This window comes from Lampetra fluviatilis, chromosome 58 (assembly GCF_964198595.1).
Source record: "Lampetra fluviatilis chromosome 58, kcLamFluv1.1, whole genome shotgun sequence".
NCBI lineage: Eukaryota > Metazoa > Chordata > Hyperoartia > Petromyzontiformes > Petromyzontidae > Lampetra > Lampetra fluviatilis.
In genome coordinates, this window is record NC_136332.1 from 8,543,665 (window position 1) to 8,568,266 (window position 24,602).

At 49.5% G+C, this 24,602-nt stretch overlaps 1 protein-coding gene and 1 non-coding gene across 2 annotated transcripts; both read right to left on the reverse strand.

The window, feature by feature from the left end:
- Positions 1-432: 432 nt before the first annotated feature.
- Positions 433-530, reverse strand: TRNAL-UAA (transfer RNA leucine (anticodon UAA)). The gene is made up of 2 exons: positions 494-530; positions 433-468 (listed from the first exon to the last, which is right to left on the reverse strand). It is a non-coding gene; the product is annotated as a tRNA-Leu (tRNA).
- A 2,085-nt stretch (positions 531-2,615) lies between these two features.
- Positions 2,616-23,880, reverse strand: FADS6 (fatty acid desaturase 6). Its single transcript, XM_078880635.1, has 6 exons — positions 23,593-23,880; positions 17,615-17,781; positions 13,730-13,910; positions 12,454-12,650; positions 12,048-12,227; positions 2,616-11,522 (listed from the first exon to the last, which is right to left on the reverse strand). Exons 1-6 carry the CDS (start codon positions 23,747-23,749, stop codon positions 11,373-11,375), a joined length of 1,032 nt encoding a protein of 343 aa, XP_078736761.1. The 5' UTR covers positions 23,750-23,880; the 3' UTR covers positions 2,616-11,372.
- Positions 23,881-24,602: the final 722 nt, after the last annotated feature.

Consider the following 24,602-nt stretch of genomic DNA (forward strand, 5'->3'; position numbering starts at 1 on the left):
CATCTACGATCTCCGTTCAATGAGTCTCGAACACGTGAACCCGGGTCGAAGTCGTTGGTCCGGTCCGTAGTAGCAGTTACGTAGTGACTAGTGTAGTTAGCCTGGTGGTCACCACCTTAGGTTGTTATTCTGTTAAGGGGAAAGTTACCTCGTGTGTTGGAACTGAATAAATGTGTTGCCTCCACGTCTTCTTGTAAACATACATTATATAGATCCTATTTAGTCTGTATTAGATCAGGTCTGTGTAAATATATATTACGTGAAGGGATAAATACGGAAATTAGGAATATTGTAAGTTTAGTAATGTCGTGATATATATTCTCGAAAAATATGCCTTTCACTATTTTCTTATAACCTGTAGTTAGAGTCGATCGAATCAAGTGACGACACATTTAAGAGAATCATGTCATTCCAACAAGTGACAAAACATCGCGCCCAGTCAGGGACTTGAACCCTGGACCCTCAGATGTCTGTGACATGATTCCAAATCCCTCTTAAGTCTGATGCTCTACCAACTGAGCTAACCAGGCTCTGTGTGAGTACCATTCAATTAGTCTTCATGACTACACTGCTCCCAGCACGTGCTTTTAGTGAAACGTATTCAGCTATAAATCCGATTCATATTTGGCGACGATATCTATTAATGAGTCATATAAATAAAAACTTGTAGACAAGCATAATTTTGTAGACTATAAGTATAACAAAATTGCTAAGGCTACAATATGCCTCATTTTAACATTGGTCCCTCAACTAATTTTTTGACAAAGACCTGATAGTGACTGTAGGATCTTTGACAGCTTCTTTAGGATCTGCACAATGTATGTTTATTGGAATTATACATACTCTGTAGTGGTATGAATGTGTATATCCTATAGCTTGTGCATCTAACGAATCTGCATTCTTTTGAATATATAACATATATAATAGCCAGATAAAATCATGCAGCACTAAATGCAAACACAGTGAGAATTAGAATATATTTTGTATTTATGAATCAATGAGCTACTTTACGTCTGCCGGTGAGTGCATCAGTCACAGACAAGACAGAGAGGGCATGTGGTTAAACCAGCTGACAAGCATCCCCGGCAAGGCGTTTCACAGCCTCACTCGGCTCACTTACCTGAGTTTATACGACAACAAGTTGACTTCCCTTCCCATGGGAGTGTTGAGAAGCTGAACAGGAGAGGTGCTGCAGTGGCCGAGCTGTCGAGTGGGCAGGCGGTGCAACTGCACCGAGGCCTATGGGTGTGAGGGACTCAGGAGCTAGGCCATGCCGAGAAGGATTATTATACAAGGGGCGAGAATTTGGTCCCTTGCCTTGTTAGCAACGTTGCACCACAGCAGAAGGTGGCTCAGTGAGATGAGTTGAACACCTGGCTGGGGTCCTGCTTTGTGGGTGGTGGGACCTCAAGGGAAGTGCGTCACTCATCTTGGCTCCGCATCTCAGAGTCACGGTCATTGATGATATCCGTGAAATATTGTGCACCTTGCACATCACGTGGTTTGTTTGTATAATCACTGCAACATGGTCATCATGAGCCTCTAAATTGGCGATGCAGCCGCAAGGATGAAACCCAGGATGGCAGCTCATTTCTGATGGCTTTGCCCCACCACAGCTCCCCTTGGTGCGCATTGCTGCTCAAACAAGGACTCCCGCACGGGAAGAGACGGCAACTTGTTATTGCTCAGCTCGAGGTAAGTGAGCCGAGTGAGACCATGAAACGCCTTGACGGGGATGCCTGTCAGCTGGTTGTGTCGGATGGCCACGTGTCTCCGACTTGTTCACCGCTTACCACGGCGCTGGACAGTAGTGACTTAGCGACTGATTATTGATTAATCGAGTAATATTGATTATAATGCTCACAGTACTTTAACTGAGTAGTGTGTGTGTTGTGTATGAATGTGATTCATATATAGATCATACATAGAGTCATGTTCATATTTACGATCAAAATAAAACATCACGCCCAGTCAAGGACTCAGATATCTTTCGTGTGACCCCGTGACCGTTGTAGACGTCTGATGCTCTACGGACTGAGCTGACCGGGCTCTGGTAGCGCCTCGTTCTGTCACCCTTCATGACTCTGACTGGACGGGTGGTGATGTGCTCATTGTGCGTTGCTCACAAACGCAATCTTCGTCATGAGCTCGACTCAAAGCGTGGCGAAAGATTCAGTACAAATATCGGGAGAAGTATTAAATGCAGCTTAACATAATGTTGTCTAAGAATGTTGAAATTGAATTAAATAACCAAAAACCAACTTCGTGAAATGAAGACGAATAAATAATTTAAATATGAAGCAAGATAAAACAGGGTATTGGTGATATATTTGTAACATTGATTAACGTAGTTACATTTGTATAAATGTGATTACATTTGTATCATTACTCTACCGCATGTTTAAATATCGTCTTGATCACATGACATCTTCCCTTCTCGCACCGTGTCCTGCCTAATCCTACTTTTGTCAACAATGCCTTTAACTTGTCTACATTTCTTCTGCATGTATCCAAGCATGTATCTCTCCATGCTTTTTTGAAGAACTTTATAACTTTTGCTCCATTTGCTTTTGTTTACATTAATATATACGTGGAAAACACAACCGACAACTATATGCAGCATAGACTTTATTGCTACGAATATATTAGTCATACAAGCAAGAGTGAACACGAATGTGTCAGGCAATTTCTTAAACCCAATTTCGGCACTGGTGGGTGTTGAAGCAGTGGTATTTTTGGCGTGAAGTCAAACATATGGAACCTGAGCCACGTGCCACACGCCATTTTGGGACAGTCAGATGAATGCAGTGAGACGGGATTGGTTGAGGCTAAGGGGGGAGAGGTCAAGTTTGGCCAATTGTCGGGATTCAGGTTCGTAACTCGATTTATTATCGTCTCGTTCCTATTGTTTTTTACTTTCTTTTTTGTAAAGTATTGTCTTTCAATCTCCTACATTTTACTTTACCATTGCTTATAACATAAATAATTAATTATTACACACAAGATTTGATGTGTATCGAAAGCGCGACTTGATTTTAATTTATTATCATCACCCTCACACCCAACTTTCCAGTGACAAAGGCCGGTTTATAAATGGTGGTGTACCAAGCGTTGCCAAACAGGATGGTTTACCTCATAATTCAGGATAAAATTTAGTGGCGAACTCAGTTTTACAGAATTTTTAAAAATGCAGTTATAAGGTTTAACACCAAAAATGTAAAAATAATGGCTCTCTGTTGATAGGCCATTTATTACTCGTTGGTTCTTTCGGTAAAGTCACGTAGGTATAAAATTAAAATACATTAAATCACGACGTTTCGGGCGCAACACAAGTGTCCGTCATCAGGTGGGACAACCACAGCAAGAAACAATTCCTGAAGTGGGCTGTGGCTGTCCCACCTGATGATGATTGCTTGTGGTTGCGCCCGAAACGTCGTGATTTAATGTATTTTAATTTTATACCTACGTGACTTTACCGAAATAATCAAAGAGTATGGATCCCTGCAGTCACGAAAACTTAAAATCTAGATTTAGGCCATTTATTACTTTAATGCATTGATAGAAGACCACAATATTTAAACATGTAGGGTTCATTTCACATTCTATTAAATATACAATTCCACTTCATTTTTGATAAAAAAAAAAAGTTTCTGATGCTTCCACAACCATACCATGATGGTGTTTTGGACATTTATTTGAAGCCTCCATAATTTAATGTTGTTTTTCATCTAGATATATGATCACAAATGTAAGTTTTCTTACACACATGTAGAGGTTCTATTTCATAAATATCTGGTAACAACACTGGGCTCAATTTGTATACAAAGGTGGTCACTATTCTGATCTAACACTGAGCTGACCCTGAGCTATTATTCAGGCAAACTAAGGATAAAGGACGGATATCTCAGTGACAATGCGATGTGACAGTACAATGATTCGTTATCACTAGTGATTTCCCCTTTTATAAATTATAAAATATTAAAACTTATTAGCATCACAAAAAAGTATAAAACACGTTATTCATATTATTGCATTCACTCGTAAAAACAAAACAAAATTGACATTAATCAAACACTCAAACTAATATCTAGGGTGTGTCCAATGGGCAGAGCGCTGCAGAGCGATTTTACATTTAAACAACCCGTTAAGGTCAGAGCACATTGTAATAACAACACAAGAGGATTTCTTCACAACTCTGGTTGTCCGCCTGATGATGCTATTTGTAATTACTGGTGAAACGTCATACTCGAATTGTAACTGTTGTGGGTTTACTCTCCAAAATACCGGTTAGTGCTGAACTCGTAACTAATTGCTGTTTTGTTTACGTGACAAACCTGACTGGCTGTCGGGTTTAACGAAACATTTAAATATTTACGTGATCTAACCAAAAATACCTCTATTATGGATATTGGTCGCAAAAGCCTACGTGTTAAACATAGCTATTCGTGACAAATATTATTCATAATAAAGGTCTTTGGGTTAGATCGCATAAGTATAAATGTGTCGTAACCCTCCACCACCTGACATAGCCAATCCATAAGGTTTGTCACATAAACAGAACATGCCAATTCGTTTAGTACAGCACACCGGGTCTGCTGGAGAGCGAATTCACAACATTTACAATCTGAGAACGACGTGCCGCCAGTAATTATGAGCATCTTCAGGCGGATAATGGTCGCGAAAGCATACATGTTAGACTGAACAACAACAGTCTGGTGATGATCTGCCTGGCTAAGTGTTCGGTGGGCGCACAAAGACAGCCAATCAGAGGCGGCGTCCCTTTCTGTCAGCTCTTGGTTCGCACGTGCAACGGGCGCGCTCATTGGCTGAGCGGGCGCATGACGTCACAAGCCGTCGCGAGGCTCGAGGCGTCCTCAGGCACCGTCCAATAGGAGTTCACGACCGCCTCCCGAGCAGTAGCGCCATTGAACTCACCCCAGATGGATGTTTTTTTCTTGAAAATGTGCAAAAACAGCACATCCAGATAATACCATTTCGTTAATTTTGATAAACTTGTTAATTCGTAGTTAGGACCTTGATTCAGGGTTTTAGTTGGTGTTAGATGTGTTTTGTTAGTATTATGGGTAAGTGTGAAGCCAAATACATACAGGGCCATTTTCCTGCAAGACAATTTCCAGCAACATTGTGGAAATGAAGTTGGACGGAGTCTGCAACATTGAAATCATCACTTTTGTCGTGCACTCGCTGCGATTGGCTGGATTGGCTCACATAATCGTCATGGCAACGTGGGTGCCTTTAAAAAAAAAAACTCAAGTAACATCAATAACACTGGCCTTAAAATACAATATTTAGACGTTTTGGGCAATGACCCTTCTTCATAGCACTTATATAGAGGCTTCATAGCACTTATATAGAGGCCTGGGAGACAAAGTGGAGTCTGCACTTTACACCGTGGGGCTTGATAAGGACTATATATTTTAAAATGTTTCCAGATGAACAGTTTTTCATTGGGATAGGTGACTACTAGTAGCTGTTGAGTATCAGCCACACCCTTCAATAATCAAAACTTATAACGAAATAAACAAATGTATATTCAAGTAAAATTATAAGATGTTACTGGCACATTGCATGATGGGAAGGATTTTTCTGTAATTGCCTTTTTTCCATGTTGGCTAGGAGGTATTGAAATGCAGATTGACAAGTTTGACAAGTTAATCTTTGTTTATAAAGGCCAATTACCAACTCCCACGAGTGATTTAGTTAATATCTTCTTATATTTGTATTAGTGTTATAGATTAAAGTCAGAGTTACACATCATCATAAAGAATCGTGTGCGAGGTTGGGATTAGCATTCACATGTTAACCAGTGCCGTAACGATGCATCAACACATCAGTTAGTAAAACATTCTAAATCTTACGACGATACATGCATTGAATCACATGTGTAGTGTAATAGCACCGGCTGGTGGACAGCAGCGGCAACTGTGGTGGACAAACAGCGCATACGCCGGTGAGGGTGTGCACGGTGTGTGGACAGGGTTGGAACTAGGGAAAGGGTCTGGAGGCCCCTGGAACCTGCTAGCGGGTTCGAGAAAGGAGGTGCGGTCAGGGCGGAGCCAGGCTGCGCTGGGAGCATAAAAGGAGCCGAGAGCGGGAGCTTGAGGCTGCCGGTTCTGGGAATGGGCTCGTCTAGTCGTTGCTGTCGTCTCGTCGACGTCGTCGCTAAACGCCTCCGCTAGATATTACGCTACGAAGGATAGTAGTTGGCTAGCTCTGTCAGCGCCGTCAGTGTTAGACGGTTAGTGTAATGTACAGGCTAGGCTGAGCTACTGTGGAGAGAGTGCGGATGAGACCGTGAAAGTTGTTAATAAAGTGCCTCCTATAAACTCTGTCTCTGAATCATTGACACTACACATGTATAAAAAGCAATGTTATTCTATTCGTATGTGGTGTATGTGATCGGTTTACGTGACCCTTTCCGGCCACCAGAGAGCGCTATGTTCACCACAGTGTAAAAATAAAGCATCGATTCTTGAATTGCATGCGTGGCCCTGCATGGCAGCAATGCAATGAACCGTAGAAAGTTGCTGACATTGCGAGTGGCAATATCGTTATCTCCCAACGTCCACGTTCGCGTTAGGCAATTGGTTTCACGTCTTGATTATTGTTTTACTTGTTATAACAATGCTTTAATGCACTGCTGGATGAAGACCTACGCACACCATGCCGGTCATGGTGGTTGTTCGACCACTGACTTTACCACGCTGGTCATTGAGGGTTGATTTCTCGAAACTCATCTTAGCCAGCAGTGTTTTATGGGCTATACATTCCAAGTATTACAGGAATGCAAAAGTTACAACTTGTGAGGGATGGTTACATCATCCTTAAGGGTTAGTTATGATTTGAGTTTATGGTTAGTGTTAGGTTGGTGGTCAGCATTGTTTAGTGCGGAGTGCTTCCGTTAGCAGCTCAAACTGGCCGTGCTTAGCGAGCCCATCCCTGCGGTAGTGCCTATAGATTGGTAATGGGCGCTTCTTCCGGTAGTGTTAGGGATATCTAAAGTGTCAAGGTTTGTATCAGTGTTAGTGTCAGGGTTGGGCTTAGGGGTTAGGGCCCTTCCTTAGTGGAGGTGTAACGGAGGCATCCAGCCATCGATTCAGATCCATCGGATCGCGCTCGTAAACTTTGTTGTTTTTTTCGGTCCAAATAATGTGATGGGATTCACGTGATCCTGGCAGCCACTGGGGGCCGCTAAATTCACCACTACAAAAATAAAAATGGACAATTTAATATAACATTTGAGCTTTTGCTACTGATACTAAGATTCACAATATAATTTTGTGTCAGATCGCGTGAGTGAAACGCACGTTGTAAACCCACGTACCTACGTGATGAACGTGTGTGTATTACTCTCCAGCAGCAGGGGCACACCGTTCTGCTGGAATACGGTGCTCGCGTGGTAGCAACCACAGCCACATCCATAGCTGTAATGGATGTGGTGTGCCAGGGTGCAGAATTAATTTCCGGATACACCTCGGCTAAGTAATCATCAATTGGCACGTCTGTTTATGAATTGTCTGTGTCGGGTGGAGGAGGGTGTAACAACACACATTTTGCTAATTTGATCTGACCAAATCTAATCAAATATGAATAATTAATTATTGAATTGAATCATGACCTTGAATCGCGACTCGTTGCACCTCCAGGTTTAAGGGCTGCGGAGTGGCATCAGGGTTAGGGGAACAATTTCACATTTAAAATAAAAAACACCGTTACAATCACAGTAAAGTGCCCTAGCTAGCTTACACTCATCCAAACGCCCCCATGTGGCACACTGCGTCCCGTGTCCACATGCAATCTAACGTACACCCAGTGTGCAATGCAAGATGTACTTCAGAGCAAAGCAAATGCAGGCGGGACTTTCATTTCAACACAAGCTGTGACAATAACAACAAATACATTCTGAGCCCAAGCGAAGAGTGCGGCTGGAGAGCACTTGCTCTACGAGCCGATCACTCTTTTCCACTGCACATTTAAGCCGTGCCGAGCCAGAGCGGCGTGGGAGCTCGGGAGAAGCCGAGCGGTGCCACTGACATCACGTGCGGAGAGTCGAGGCGCTCCTAGGTGACGTGGTGATGCCGCTTCCTCATGGAGTACTCGCCCACGTCACGCAAAACGAATGCAACGTCAGCATCACCCCTGGGCGCTGCTTGGCCTTGAGCCAGATTCAGACGTCTTCTTGCGAGGACAGCAAGTGCAGTACGGTTTGGTTCTGGCCTGGCATGGCCAATAGCCCCAGTGGATAAACCACCGGTACCCCGCGCTGGCTTGGCTCAGATGTACCAGCAGAACAAGGCCACGAGTTGCAACGATGGTAGATGACAGCAGCACGAGGAAAGCCAATTGTTTAACAAACCCCAACAGAACGTACAACCGCTATCGTGCAGCGACACACTGAGTGGCTGTCCCACGTCGGTTTGAAGCTTCGCTTTTGAGATAAATGTGCTGTCGAGTGACTACCAAGGCCTACGGTGATGTCACCGTGGTGCCACTCTCGTACTTGTTCATACTACGCAGCAGCAGATGGAAAACTATAGCATAGAGAAAGTCAATTTGAAATATTTCCTCCAATTAACGAAGCTTCTACCTGGTGTCGGACTAGGCCACAGGGACTAGGTGGGCAGCCAACCAGCAGATTGAGGGGGGTGTTGTGGGTTGTGTCTGCTGTGACATGGCCAAGGTTCATGGCTTGAACCCAGCGGTCACCCTGGTTAACACTGCGGGCTCATTAACCAAAAGGACTGCGGTTCCATTGGCTTCACAGTGGATGTTCAAGGTTCCCGCAATAATTCTTCGAAAATGAGAAGGCCATGTGTGGGCTGTCGTCAGTCAGAATTTGGAGTGTTAAAATAAAATAAAAAAATTACCTGCAAATTACTTCATTGGGAAAAGCAACATGGTACCACTGCCCTCTAAGTGGCAGACCCCACCAACGTCGAGGGCCTCGAGGGCAGGGATGGCCGACACTGAGATGTTATGTAAGGCGCTTTGAGATGTTAAGGCATTGAAGCAAGTGCCCTGTGCATGCAAATCCCTCATCCTCATTGCACATCTAGGCTCCGCAAATGATTGCTCTGCTTTGCGAGGTCGCATTGGGGGCACACACATGGGGTGCATCTCGCAAGAGATGACAGAAATACTGGAGATTGGTCGGAGAGCGATTCACAGCCCATAGTCAATCCACTGCTGGATGTTGGCCTCTCCACGCCCGTGTCTGTCGTGGGAGTTATTTTGAGAAATTATTTTGGGGAAAGATGCGGACGTACATCTCAACACGCAATGCATGTGACAAAGCCGCCCAGAACGCGCCAGATCGTGTCGGCGCTTGGATGGGCGACCGCCATGCAGCAACAACGGCCGATATCGCCTGCGGGGCCACGCACTTGGGCAGCAGAAGGGAGTGCAGGGAAAATAATAATTGTTGTGCTGTACTTCTATCCTTCCATGTCTATGCTCCCCAAACTCATCGACCCGACCTGACCAGCATGGTGAGGTTGTGGTCACATATCCCCCACGATTCGCACAGTGTGGGCCTGCCTTCATCCAGCAGTGGATTGACAGTTCGGTCCGTACCTACTGCAAAATACCGTAGACAATGCTTAAAGCCAGTCCATCATTAGACTTAGTTTCCGCTTACAAGATAAATTATCCCGACGAAGGTCACAGAGCGTGTGCATTAGATGTGCGTGTTAGGGAGGTGTCTGGGTGAGTCAGGGGGGGGGGGTCTCAATGGCTCCGTCAAAACATGGAGACATCGATCTCACCGCTGGGAACCTGGGTTCGATCTCGGGTTTAAGCGGCCCGCGATTAAAGCGTCACATCAAGCGCCAGCGCGTTGGTGGTCTTGGCCTGGTCACCAATGACTGCACGCAAAAAAATCGGAAACTTGACAATTGGTTTGTCACTTAATTTGGATATCCTTTACAGGCCATGTCATGAGGTGTAGTAACTCGAACGGAGGGCGATATAAAAGGAGCATGACGACTCGATTATTAATACCGATCCTCAAATTGACGATGGATGCGTCTGTCCACGTAATAATCAAGGCGTTTTGATCCCTGCACGTGGCACGTGATGGTTTCCACATGAACCCTCCAAGGGCAACGACCACTGGCAATGCTGAGAGAGAGAGGGCTCTTGCCTATAAAGATCTGATAATTCACCAGCGTTGATCTCAGAGCAAGCCTGACTGCTGATTCCAGACATTGACTGTTGAACGCAGAGTTTGCTTGCATGAAAGCAATGCTGGTGAAAAATATTAGTTCCAGAATGCTGTGTGCCTGTTGGGGGATATATATATGTATGTAGAGGGACAGATATTAGAGGCTTTTAATTCTTCTGAATAGTGGGAACTCATCAACTCACTATACCCTGCGGGTGAATCTTTACATCCGTAGAGTGCAACTACACCTCACGTCAAAGAATGGCCACAGAAGATGATGTCAAAGAACAACTTCTGAACCGACTGCAGTATCCTCTTATCGACAATAGGGCCACATGTCTTACAACCTGTGCAAAAAAGCATTTGTTGCGTCTTACTAAAACCACGGTTTGTGATTCTCAGAGCTAGAGTAAGCCACATTACATGGCAAACAAAATCTAATGTTATAGGTTTTTGTGCTATAATTGGGGATTGGACCTAGACCATATCCTCACGCCACTTCAGATTCCATGTATCTGGCTCAGAGGTCAGAGAGCTGAGTTGGCACCACTGAGAATCTTGGATTCGAATCCAGGCTTCATGACACTGGGTTCTCAAGGGGAGTGAGCTGATGGTCACAAGTTACAGCAGAAAACAAAAACCCCATCACATTAAATTCGGCCGTGCACTCAATTTGACTAAAGTCCAACTTGGAGAATGGAAAATGTCGGTTTGTGACACTACAAAAATTGCTTTGTGTGGCAGGGGCGGCTGGGAAAGCGATGCCCTTTACTGTGGGGATCAGAGGTCACTTGAAGCAGGGACCTCAGAGGTAGCTGCACTTCTGCGGGCTGTTCTCTAACACAAAGGGCCGCCGTGCCCTGCGAGCGATGCCAAATGGATTATTTGTCACATGACATGACACTGCCAGGGAATACGTTTGGGAATTAAAAAAAAATATTTTTTGTTTAGTTTTTGTTTTAAAGAACCCAGATTAAATCGCGGGTGGCTGAAACCCAGACTCCAAATCCAGGATGTTGGCGGTGCGGACGCGACGTGTCTCCGAGCCGGTACCAGCTGCCCCACCCGGCTGGGCCGCCTGCATCTCTCGCGTGGGGTCAGCACCACGGCTCGAGGCCGCACAGAGCGGAGGCGGCGGGCCGGGTCCCCCTGCCTCCGCCCTCCCCACCCCCGATCCCCCCGCCGGCACTCACTGCAGGCCGGCCAGGTGGGTGACGGGCGGCAGGTGAACCAGGAACTCGTCGTACTTCTCCACAAAGAGGCGCAGGCGGTTGGAGTAGGAGGCCTCCTGGTAAGGCTGCCCACAGCTCTTGAGGTACGAGGACACGAGCGGTTTAATCTGCATGCACGGAACCAAGGCAGAGACACCCCCCCGCCCACCACCCGTGTTGTAAGCCGCACAAGCGCTGTTAGCGAGCGCCTATTAAAGTCGGAAAGACACCACAACGGGTTACGTATTATGCAATACAATACACAACTCAAAATAACCAATAATCATTAGCGTCTTTGTGGGACCCACATTTGCGTCCTTGCTGATAACATCTGGCAGTTCACCACTATTGATTCAAGCAAGTCTGAAGTGCGTCGAAACTGGTCTCGAGTTTGCTGAGAATGAATGAACGCTGCTGAAATTATACACTTCCAGAAGTCTGCAGGGTTAACGATGGGTTATGTAAAATATACTTTTTTATATGGAGAGACAGATACGTGAAGGAGACACGTACACTATTTTGTTTGGGGCACATTGCTACGTTACGGTTCATTGTTAGGTTCAGGTATCCAAAGGCACCCCCGGCCAGCCCTCGTCAGTGCGACCAGGGCTCAATGAGGACTGCCGAGGGCTCGCGGCCTTCATGGGCGGCACCTGTAGGCACATGTGGTCGGAGAGCGCGGGGAAGAGGTGATGCTCCACGTGGCAGCTGATGAGCGAGTGCCCGAAGCACACGTCCAGCACGGGCACACGGTGCAGGTTCAGAACGCCGTGCGCCATCTGCACCAGCCGGCGCGGGCAGCTGTCGCGAGCGAACATCGCCAGCCCCAGGTGCTGCGTGACGGCACGCAGGGGGGACGTCACGGGGACGTCACGGGGACGTCACGGGGACAGAAATGACAGTTATGGGGAAAATACGGGGAGTTGCAGGGAACTGCAGGGACATCACGGAGAGTTACGGGAAGGTCACGGGGAGTTACGGGAAGATCATGGGGATTTATGGGGATTTATGGACATTACGCAGAGCGGGAGGAGCAGGAGGTGGCCGCGTGAGTCTCACCTGGAAGACGTTGACGTGGATGTAGGGGATGGCGAAGGCCGCCCGGCTCGTGTACATGCACGCTGCCGCCGTAGCCGCCGAGCTGAAGCCGCACGCAAAGCGCAGCCAGCAGAAGTGAGCGCCCAGCCCCAGCGCGCACAGCGCCAGCGTTTGCACCGACGAGCACCACGACGACGCCGGCCGCTTCAGCAGCAGCCCTGGGGGGGGGGGGAGCCAGAGGGGGACGGAGTGGGGGGAGACGGAGTAGGGGGGGGTAGACGGAGGTGGGGGGGGGAGGGGGACAGAAGGGGGGGTGACAGGGATGGAGGGGGAGACGCGGTGGCGTGGCCCAGCTGCAAGTCGTTTGCCACTCGTTGCAGAGGTTCACGACGGTCGGCATCCGTAAGGAGGCCCCGGTTATTACTGCCGGTGCATCAACACCATCACCAGTGGAACTGTGCTTCACAGCGGACGTGAAGATCTAGGGATGTCATTTGGAACGAGTGGTAGGCCACTGCGTGTTGGTGAAAAATTCTACAATGTACACCGCAAAAAACTCAGCGATCATCGCCCCCTCCTGGCAGACTAAAGCCAAGTACTAGTCGGCCGAGTAAAATTGTTATTTCTATTCTTTTTAAAACATGTACATATTTATAAAAAATTTAAAGTTGTGCATTCTGAAATATATATAAAACTGTTTGTTGTTAAGAGTGACGAGTCAAGACGTGTATAACAATGCGTGCTCTCCTGTTTCCTGGGTGAGAAGTAGTGGAGCTTTGTCCTTGCCAAATCCTTGCCAGGCCCGACTCAAAAACTCACAAACATTTCCAACAATTTGTGTTTCAGGGTTTTTAAAATATGGTAAATCATCAGCAAATCTGAGGTGGTTAACAACTTCCCCATGAATTCAAATATTTTTCAAATGGGACACAAACACCGATGTGATAAAACGTGCCTAGAATTTACTCCGTCAAATTATTTGAGATAACATTTTTATATTGAATACGAGATATACGTGTGTGGTTGGGCAGGACTTTGTTTAAATTTACGACTTGTTGTTGAAATAACTGAAGTGTACATAACCCCAAAGGCAAATGCACGGCAGGTGCAAAGAACGCTTACCCGAAACATCTGAAAGGTTTATTGGGGCCTCTGACAACAAGGGGAAAACCCAGCCAAGATAAAGCCTTTGTGAAACCAGGACTGTTCCAGCCAAACCAGGACTGGCCCAGCCAAATCAGGCCAACGGTAATAACGATAACAGTTCACGCCACCCCTCCAGCGTGCCGTGCCGTACCCAGCGTCACGGCCGGGGTGATGAAAGGCAGAGCGAGCGGCGCGAGGAACAGGTAGACAAAGCGCGGCAGGAAGGGGGCACGCCACGTGGAGGAGTCGCCCAGGCCCAGCACGTTGGTGTAGGCGTGGTGCACCTTCACGTGCTCCTCCACCGCCACGTCCGCCGGGAAGCAGCCGCACACCTCGCACGCACGCACACACGCACGCACACCACAGGGTACTCACTCACATCTGTAAGTGACCTTGTTGGAGACCCCGGGACGTCTGTGTCATTGTGGCATTGTGACGGGTGTGTGTGTGTATATAAGGGGAGTGGTGGCGCAGTGGGTAGCCGTATTGCGCTACTAATGCAGCGACCCCAGTTCGATTCCTGCTCAAGGCCAACACCAGTGGCGATAATCTGAACCGGTCCTGAGGCTCCCCTATGTCGACTCAGCCCTAAATGTACCTGGTGCAGTGTGTAAATATTCCCACTAGGGAGACTAAGACAGCCGGGTGTGGTGCTGGCCATACAACCCCACGCGTTGTGTTCGCTAACAGCACTTGCCCCAAAAGTCCATTAAGGCTATAAGGGGGATCTTTGTCTCTGCCGTACGTATTGGTATTACATTGCATGTGCGTCAACAAGTATATGCCTGATTGTCCTTATGTCTATTTGTTCTCTTATTTGATTGTCCATCTATCTATCTGGGTACCTATCTGGCTGTCCATCTGTCTGTCTGTCTATCTGATGAATGTGTCTGCCATTCATCTATCTGCGTGTCTGGTTGTCTTTTAATCTGTACGTCTCTGTGCCACCATATGTCCATCTGTTTGCCAGTGTGCCTATCTGTCCATATATATCTGTGTGTGTGCCTGACTGTCCACCTGTCCATCCATCTGTCTGTGTGCTCGAAAGTCTACCGGTCACTCCATCTCATCAGTCGTCCTTTCCGCCTGGGTTTCTCCAAGTGTATGCTAACAATCCTAAATATATCCCAGTACAGCCGAGGCAGCTGGTGGCATTCCATGGCTTCCAAAAATAATACCATTCACATCGTTCATTCACCCGGCCTCAAGACTGTCTCAGGAGGGTGCTGCATTGGGATGGTTGGCTAACCGTGGTGGCCAAGGTAACACGGTGCTTCGGGATCTGAGATTTGGTGGATCACAAAGAACTTCTAGTAAACTCACAATCCCACTGGGGCTGTGAGATGGCCAGGGCATGGCGGTACAGCAAGTGGGTGAGTGAACCTGTCGGGACAAATCTTGATTGCTGTCTCCTCTGGTGCATGGCGGAGTTTCTTCAGGTGCTCTGTCTTACCACCTATCCCACCTTCAAAAAAATAATTGGCCACACATGCTGATGTAGGACACTCCTGCAAATAGTTTAGAGAATCTATAAAATATATGAGTGTTATTGGTAAAAAAATAAATCTGAGGTATCACACTCCAGACCAAGTCACGCGGAATGTGCCCAATCGTAGCAGGTCTTTAAGCTAAGTGAAGTTGAGCCTGGACAGCGCTGCACCGCGTACAAGAAGCGGTGCCAGCCGCCACGTGGGTGCAATTTGCAAACAACACGGGGCCTCAGTTAGCCACAACGGTACACCCACGCGCGGCCACAAAGTGATAGCGCTCGGACTCCTGCCAAAGCCATAAAGGAGCGGTGTTCATTCACGATGACGCTGCAGAGCGCTTGCGCGCAAGCGGACTCGCTGCCAGATTCCCGTGTGCCGGTGGGGTGGTGCCACGCGCCACCCTTGCCACACCTCCACCAGATTGTGGGGCTCCGATCCCGACGGTTTGCGTAAGAGGTCGGGTAACAGCCCGTTGGACGGAAACGTGCGTGCGGGCCAGAAATTACAGTCTGTTCTGCTATAATGCGGTAGTTGCGTTCTTGAAGAACACCGCATTGCGGAAAAATCGCGTTATAATAAATATAGGGGGTAAAGCACAGTCCGTGATAACACGTGAGAGGCGTACGCAGGCTGAACAATGACTAAGGCGTGTGTATGAGGCTGATTGTGCGGTTGAGTCCGAGTGCGTGGTTGATCGTATGCAGTAGAGTTCACCGGGTTTGGCTGAATCGTGATGCGATGCATCGCAGCCATACAACCGCTTATTCATACCCACGCGACGTGGTTCCGTCCACTCAATCGTGTTATCTCCAATTGGTATCCGCGTTATGTAAAAAATGTATTCCCTCATACATTTATCGCATTATATACAATTCGCGTTATGAAAACACCAAGCAGCGTTATCGGGGAACGGACTGTACGCGGATATAGTTTTGACCAGGGAGAGACCGGGGTGAGTGGCGTTCACACGATTGAGTGTCGTAAGGACGACAGCAACAACGTAAAACAACTCACGGAGCCCTTGAGGTGCAAGGCAGCAGCAGGAGGCAGCGATGCCTATACTGTACTGATGATTTCTAACACTGGTGAACCCGGTATTATACAGCTGTCTTGGTTATCCTGCTACTGCTGCTGTCGTCTAAAATAATTACGGCCAAAGTGTGAATTCTTTGAGTCGGTGTCCTGAAGCAAGGCTGTGTGCAACGTGCGCACGGTGTGGCGATGTGACGCGACATGCAAGACATTATGGGTGCACTGATCTTTTGATCACAGACAAACCTTTTGCCGTCCATAAATCACCTTGGCGTGTTAGTATTTGTATCTCATAATAATAACAACACATTTACATTGAGAAGCACATTTAAACGTGCCGTGCATCACGTAAATAGCTAAATGGTTGGCCAAGGGGAGGATTCACGATCAAGCATCGGAGCTAATTGTTAAAACCGAAAACGAGAGAAACGCGTGTTGAGTTGGGGTTTAACCCACTCTGCTGCTGCCATGTGGCCAATCGTTGTGTGGTTGATTGTGCGTGCGGTAGATCGTGTATGCGATGATTGTGTATGCGGTAGATGACGTGTGCGATTGCGTGTGCGAATTAATTGATTGTGTGTGTGCGGTTGACCACGGGTGTGATTGCAGTTGATAACATGAGCAGTTGAGGTTTGAGTTGGTGACACGCCTGACAGACCGTGTGTGAGGATAATAGTGTGGTCGAGTGCATGGTTGATAGTGTCCAGTTGATTTACCGGGTGTGTGGCTGAATTGATTGCATGTGCGTGGAGTTGTGTGCAAAGTTAAGTTCGTCACACGTGGGTGATTGTGTGTGGTCGATTGCAAGGCAGAGTCAGTGGTTGATCGGCCATGTGGTTGTCTATGTGCTTGTCCCTGTGTGTGGTTGATCGTCATCTGTAGTCAATCATACAAACGATCGACTGAAGCGCAATCAGCTACCACATCAGCAGTGAACAGCTCCTGCTGCTGCAAGGTAAATATCGATTGCTCATCTGGACCACATGACACGCCTGCCCACTTCCAACAACAACAGCCCCCGCCATTCACCACTTAGTGGCAGTCACCTCACCACAGCACCTGTGCCAGGCCAGATTCACTTTGAGGCTGTCAAGTCAAGTGTGGAAGGCTCGCTGGAAAGAGGACACGGGGACCGGCTCAGGTCTTATGGGTTTATTGATCGAGATGACTGCCCGATGCACCACCTGTGCAGCCCACTGTGCCAACTCGCTGCATTTTAACAGCCCGGCGCTCCGCTCGTTGTTGTGAGTGTCGCTCCTCCACCCTCCGTTGTTGCTGGAGGGCCGCTGCCTCCAACTGCCCAGTAGCGTCCTTCACGAGCTTCCTCCACAGAGGCCGAGTTTTACACTACTGGTACCAGTCATCGGCAAGTCCACTTCGCTCCACATCCTCCTGTACCGCATCAAAATCGTCTCTTTTTCAGCCTGTGCCACGTCCGTTTAGCCCCCTCTATCCAGCCAAACAGAAGCTGCTCGGCTGCTGCCACCACACACACACACGTTGCGTGCGCTCACCTCGATGAAGAAGAGGCACCACACTCGGCTCCAGAGGCGCGAGTCGGCGAGGGAGTTGTGGCTGGCGAGGTGCGTGGCCTTCACCGTGAAGAGCGCGTGCGTCACCGCCAGGCACCCGCAGCCCAGCAACAGCGCCGCCGAGCTGTCCAGCGACACCAGCACGAGGCCTGCGGGAGAGGCCGCCCCGTCACTCGCACACAGCACTCTCTCACTGTGGCCATGAGTATATCTGTCTCACTGCTCCTATCGGTATCCCTCTTCTCACTATAACTGTGGCTACTAGGCATGTGATATCTACTCCAGTCAAGCAGCGACCCAAACAATATTCAGAAAGAAAATGAACACAGGTATTAGCCGTGCCCTTATGTATGGCTCGATGAATAGCAACTAATATGTCCGTGTCCAGGTGAGTTAGCCAATTAATGTCTTCAGTTAATTGTGCGGTGGATTGCTTCAATACATCTGTTGAAATTTGAAAAATTCACAATGGTTCACTGCTGTGTAGTCTCAAATAGAGTCACGTAGACTCGCAGGGAGATTCAAAAACTTAGAGAAAACGTTGACTCACAGAGAGCTGGACAGTGGTTCACTACTGTGTGGTCGATGGTCTAGTTGGCATTTCTGCATCGCACAAACAGATGCCTTACGAGCACAAAGCGTACGAATACCCAACGTGTTGTGACAACTTTGTTGTTGTATGTGCTTTTTGCTTTGGTGCCATTTCTTAATTTGTTTATTCGTTTTTTATTTTGCTTGGCAGTAGTAGTAGGGTTTGCATTTGCTTGGTAGTAGTGGCTCTATATGCGATTTGGCCCTGACATATATAATTCATGTACAGCATTGTGGGATGCTATTGGCATGAATGACGCTATATAAAAAGTATTATTATCACCATGTAACAGATGCCTCACTAATACAAAACACATTGGCACACAACGTTTGACAGATGCCTGACTACCGCGTGGACATGTGATCTCTCTCCCTCTTTGCACTGTGGCTTTAGTAACCGAGTGGGGAGGTAGTCTTGAATGGTGAGGGCCCATATACCAGCCAGTGGGCGCCACGGTGGCGAAAAGTTAACTACCTCGCCTGGTATGCAGGAGGTCGTGGGTTCGATGCCGACCCTGACGCCTGCTGCTGCTGTATAACATAGCTTGAGAACATGGCTGGCGTAGAGGAGGGGAACGAGGTTAGGCAGAGCCTTGGGGGTCACATCACTGGGAGATTCATCACGAACTGAGCTCTGAATCATCATCATGATTTGTACTGGAAGAGTCCAATGAGCCATAAAGCTCCTTTTCACAGATGTCCAGTTGGGGGCACGGGTCAGCAAGTTACAAACAATACAAAACACACGACAGGAGTGCAAAATAGAGAAAGAGCTAAGCAAGTCACAAAAAATATGAACAAAATAAATAAGTATATAAGTCTGAGTTCCCGGGGAAGCTCCCAGAATGTGAGGCGAAATGTCGGATATGGTGACAAATGGGCGAGCGGTTATAAAAGCAATGTGCCGATACTGAAGCTGTGCGTGTAATGAGTGGACGATGAAGAAAACTCAAAATGTAGAGAACATGTTCCATGAATCTAAATGAATTGGGACCACACCTGCAAATTGTGTGGAGTAAATGAATTATCCATCTGAACAAAGAAAATAATTAGACCAGGTGGTTTGGGCTGATGCCAGGTGCAGACCGCTGAGCCGGCACTAAAACTAAACTATAAACTTTTTATTTGACCAGGTAAGGCCCACTGAGCAATGTAGCTATTTATTCATAAGTGACCTGGCTATCACAAACGATAGCTCCAAAAAGTGGCTTATCTTTGGTAAATTTATAGCAGCCAAATACTCTAAACGCATGATGTTGATTCTAAATGTGGAGGTAAAAACCGAAGGGTCTGGAGAAAAATCCATGCGACCACGGGGAGACACTGCAGACTCCAAATATAGAGCACGCGTCAGGGTCGGGATCGGGATCGAACTCATGACCTCCTGTATACGAGGCGAGGTAGTTAACATCTTGCCACCATGGTGAGATGATAGCCACAGCCAGGATCCTGACAATTCGCTGTGGCATCGCTGAAATCGCCGAGTCAGTTCTCAATCGTTGACGGTGTCGCTGGTTATGCGGGGACTTTAACTGTGGCTCTGACGTGGTGGAAGAAGAAGAGGGAGACGATGCTGACGAGCCAAGCCAGCGAGGCCAAAGTGGTGCCACTCTCGCATCCGTTACGAAATACGAACGGCACGGATGAAAGGTGACTCATGCAGTGGGTAATCTGACACGAGACACAATTACCCCCAATAATGAAGTTATGAATGTCCGGACAGGTGCTGTATATACGTACATACAAACACAAAGACCCCCGTAAAGCCTAAACAGATTGTAAGGAGCAAGTGTTGTTAGCGAGTAGCACCTATGAAGGACGGAACGACACACATGGGGGTAGTTGGCTGGCATCAGGCATAGGCCGCCTTTGTCACCCCAGTGGCGATGTTCACACACTGTACCAGGTACTCATTTGAGGCTGAATCGACCTCGGGGATGTTGGTCGCCGGGTTCGTAGCGTAGCGCGCTAACCATTACACTACCGCTCCCAAATATGTAAACCGACACTAAGACACAGACCGATGCAGCAATAAGGTCAGGTGTTGAGAGCAACAGGTTTAACCAACCACATTGCATGGTCAACCTTCGACTTTCAAGAAATTAAAATACGTAAAGATGCATGGGATTAGCCAACGGCAGATTACACAGCAAAGCTCACCGTAACGCCTGCAAGCATCACCATTCTGACTCTTTTCTATTTCCTGCATTCTGCGGATAATAAGAGACACGTATATATCCACCCCATATGTATCCCTGAAAGAAGACGCAGGCGAGCTAAGTCTCGTAAGGGCTGTTTTATTTGCCGTAAACTCGTGCAGTGAGGAGCACACGCAGTGTTCAGGGAGCTACTCCAACCAAGGGCTCCTCGCTCTCCTCGCGAGCCCTTCCTATCCTCTTTCTGGGCCTTCTCTCTCAACCCTTCTCCTCTCCTACACCAATTGCTTTCGTTTCCCATAAAGGCTCTCCCCCATCAGATCCTCTCAATTACGTCTCACTGTTTCGAGGGCTTTTCTAAATAAATATTTGCACCAATACAATTCGAGTGTTTCACAACCCTCCCCCCAATCATATTGCGTGCTAGACACGTCCACCGCTCCATGTGACAGCTTGACAATGGGAAGTCAGCGCCTTACTTTAACCCGACCAGGACATGAGGCTCGGGGGGTGTTGTTTATTATTATATTCATAGGGTTCACCGTACGTGTGTAATGACAGGGTGACACCTGTCTGCCTGGAGTGGTAATTGCAGTTATGGGTGCACTACGTAACGCCTTATTATAAGGGGGGCGTATCTGGGGTAAAGGTGAAAGGCGGAGTCAGTCGAGAAACTCCAGGAACCGGCTCGAGGGTTCTGGAAGGGGGCATGACCATGACCAGAGGTGGAGCTTGGCCGCGCCGGGGCAGATATAAGGAGGACCGAACCAGAGGTTCGGTGCTGTTAGGAGTCCTGGGTCCTGGCTGCGTCGCTGCCCGTCGTCATTTCTTCGTTCTCCGACCACGTGGCTTACTTTACCAAGTGTTGTATACTTGGATGACTACGGAATGACCTATTGCTACGGCAGCTGATGTATTGCAGTGGCTAGATGTTAACTACCTCGCCTGGTATACAGGAGGTCGTGGGTTATATCCAGACCCTGATGCCTGCTGTATATTTGTAGATTGTGTGTCTCTCTCCCCGTGGTCACGTGGATTTTTCTCCGGGCACTCCAGTTTTTCACTCCACATTTAAAATCAACGTGCGTTTTAGAGTATCTGGCTGCTATACATTTACACGTGATAAGCCACTTCGTTGAGCTATCATTTATGGCCAGGTCGCTTCTGAAAACGAAATATACAGCTCAGTGGACCTTACCTGGTAAAATAAAAAGCTTAGTTTAAGTTTGGTTTAAAACGCTCCCCCGGAATTAAATGATATCACGCACCGCTCATCTCGCCACGCAAGCATACGAAGAGACGGGATAGTGGCTGACCGCTCCATTCACCCCGCCCGTCACTCACGGAGGCTCGCTGCTGGGACACCGCTCTGGCCGTCGGCACCACGGAAGAAGACCACGTGGGTGGGGGGCCAATGGGCCCGAGTGGGGGGAGTGGGGGGAACGGTGGCAGGATTGGGGGGGAGCGGGGGCAGGTCAAGAGGGGAGGGGGGCAGGTGAAGAGGGGGAGGGGGGAGCAGGTGAAGAGGGGAGGGGGGGCAGGTGAAGAGGGGAGGGGGCAGGTGAAGAGGGGAGGGGGGCAGGTCAAGAGGGGAGGGGGGGCAGGTGAAGAGGGGAGGGGGGGCAGGTCAAGAGGGGAGGGGGGGCAGGTGAAGAGGGGAGGGGGCAGGTGAAGAGGGGAGGGGGGGCAGGTGAAGAGGGGAGGGGGCAGGTGAAGAGGGGAGGGGGGGCAGGTCAAGAGGGGAGGGGGGGCAGGTCAAGAGGGGAGGGGGGGCAGGTGAAGAGGGGAGGGGGGACAGGTCAAGAGGGGAGGGGGGGCAGGTCAAGAGGGGAGGGGGGCAGGTGAAGAGGGGAGGGGGCAGGTGAAGAGGGGAGGGGGGGCAGGTGAAGAGGGGAGGGGGCAGGTGAAGAGGGGAGGGGGGGCAGGTCAAGAGGGGAGGGGGGGCAGGTCAAGAGGGGAGGGGGGAGGGGCGGCAGGTGAAGAGGGGAGGGGGGGCAGGTCAAGAGGGGAGGGGGGAGGGGGGGCAGGTCAAGAGGGGAGGGGGGGCAGGTGAAGAGGGGAGGGGGGGCAGGTGAAGAGGGGAGGGGGGAGGGGGGGCAGGTCAAGAGGGGAGGGGGGGCAGGTGAAGAGGGGAGGGGGGACAGGTCAAGAGGGGAGGGGGGGCAGGTCAAGAGGGGAGGGGGGGCAGGTGAAGAGGGGAGGGGGCAGGTGAAGAGGGGGAGGGGGGGCAGGTGAAGAGGGGAGGGGGCAGGTGAAGAGGGGAGGGGGGGCAGGTCAAGAGGGGAGGGGGGGCAGGTCAAGAGGGGAGGGGGGAGGGGCGGCAGGTGAAGAGGGGAGGGGGGGCAGGTCAAGAGGGGAGGGGGGGAGGGGGGGCAGGTCAAGAGGGGAGGGGGGGCAGGTGAAGAGGGGAGGGGGGGCAGGTGAAGAGGGGAGGGGGGAGGGGGGGCAGGTCAAGAGGGGAAGGGGGGCAGGTGAAGAGGGGAGGGGGGGCAGGTGAAGAGGGGAGGGGCTGGAAGGGGCTGGAAGGAAATCCCGGCACGGGATCGGGGCTTTGGCCGGACGTCTCTGCGCGGCGTCTGCCCAACAGACACCCACGCGCCTGGGACTTCTTCGTCGCGACGCGAACACGAAGCAGTGCTTTGTCAACAGGATGCAGCGACTGCTGCCACTGACAGCCTTCTATCAATCCACTGCTGGGTGAAGCCCCAACGCCTCCCTCGCCGTGTAAGTCAGCAGGGTTGTTTCACTGCGCCATACTTCACCACACCGCCCATCGCGGGCCACTCAAGGCCGCGAATCCAAACAACGCTGCCGCGTCCATCAACCTGCGCTGACCAGCGTGGTGAAGTATGGTCAAACGACGGCAACCCTTCCCCACGACCCCTCGTCCAGCAGTGGACGAACAGGGCGCACGGCACGAAACGTCCCGCGAGACGTCGTCTTCCCCTGCCGACTTGCGCGGCTTTGTGTGTCGGGCTGCGCTGCTACGGGACCGTTACGCGCACTGCGGCAGCCTCGTCTCGTGTTCGACGACTGGACACACATCAATACAGCACATTACTGTAGAACTGAGTGTTCTAGTCAACTGTTACAATCGTACTAGCATGAATCAAAAGAACAATAATTTGTATAAAAATATTAATTTATTTTCGTCGGAGCTGGGAATCGAACCCGCGGGACTGGGTGCTCGCAGCCTCCCCCCGCCCCCCTCACCTGCGGGGAGACAGGCGAACCCCAGCGACAGATGCAGCCAGTCCCAGCCGTGCCGCTCCAGCCACGGGCTGCCCTTAATCCGCGCGCTCACCAGCGTCTCCAGCTCCCTCAGGCTGCCCTGGCCGCTGCCCTCGCTGCCCGCCTCTCCTGCCCGCATTGTGTCCCGGGGGGGGGGGGGGGTGGTGGTGGAGTCTGGGTCAGGAGTCCCGGCTCGGTGCGTGCAGCTGCGCGGCTCCCGGCTCCTTCGCCCGCCTCTCGCCAATGACCATCGCCCTCGCGGCTGGCGCGCCAGGCGAGATCTCGCGAGATCTCGCGAGATCAGCATCACCCCCCCGGCGGCGATGTCGGTCGCGCGAGGTTTCGCGGCGTGACGAGACGGTGGGAAGCGTGCGCGGCCATGTTGGGTGGGGAGGGAGGACTGGCAGGGGGGGCTGGGCCATCTTGTGTAGGGAAGACTTCCGCAGACTTTTTAAATTATGAATGTTTCGTAAGGGTAATGACCACGGAAACATTACTTCCTAATTCGTGAGACTTCTTTACGAGTGTTAGCCACCGCTCACAAAGCAATAAAAGAACCGGCTGACTACCTTAAGTGAGAGTAGGTGTGTGTGTGAACGCTTAACCCAAGATGTCCTTTTAAAAACAACGATTAATCTCGGCAGTTGTCCTTTTAAAAAATCTACAATTAAACTGCTTGCTACACCAAACCGCTGCTCGCCCTCTTCCCTCCAAATCCAAACCCCTCCACATGCGGGCAGCGCCCCCAATCCTAATCTCCTCTCCGTATTTTAACCCCTCCGATAATTTTAGCACGTAGGCTTTCGCGACCAATATTATTCATAATAAAGGGTTTTGGTGAGACCGCGTAGGTATAAATGTTGCGTCGTAACCCTCCACCACCCGACACAGCCAATCCGTAAGGGGGATGTGTCACGTAAACAACGCGCCAATGAGTGACGACTTCAAGCCCACCCTTGTGTTGGAGACTAAGTCCACGACATTGACAATTT

Excerpts from the sequence above, each read along its gene's own strand:
- FADS6 (XM_078880635.1), bottom strand. The coding sequence starts at position 23,749 with ATGCGGGCAGGAGAGGCGGGCAGCGAGGGCAGCGGCCAGGGCAGCCTG. Across the intron at positions 13,911-17,614 it reads GGTGCCTCTTCTTCATCGAG|GTGTGCGGCTGCTTCCCGGC; the intron begins GTGAGCGCACGC and ends CGTGCGTGCGAG. Across the intron at positions 12,228-12,453 it reads TCCACGTCAACGTCTTCCAG|CACCTGGGGCTGGCGATGTT; the intron begins GTGAGACTCACG and ends GCCGTCACGCAG.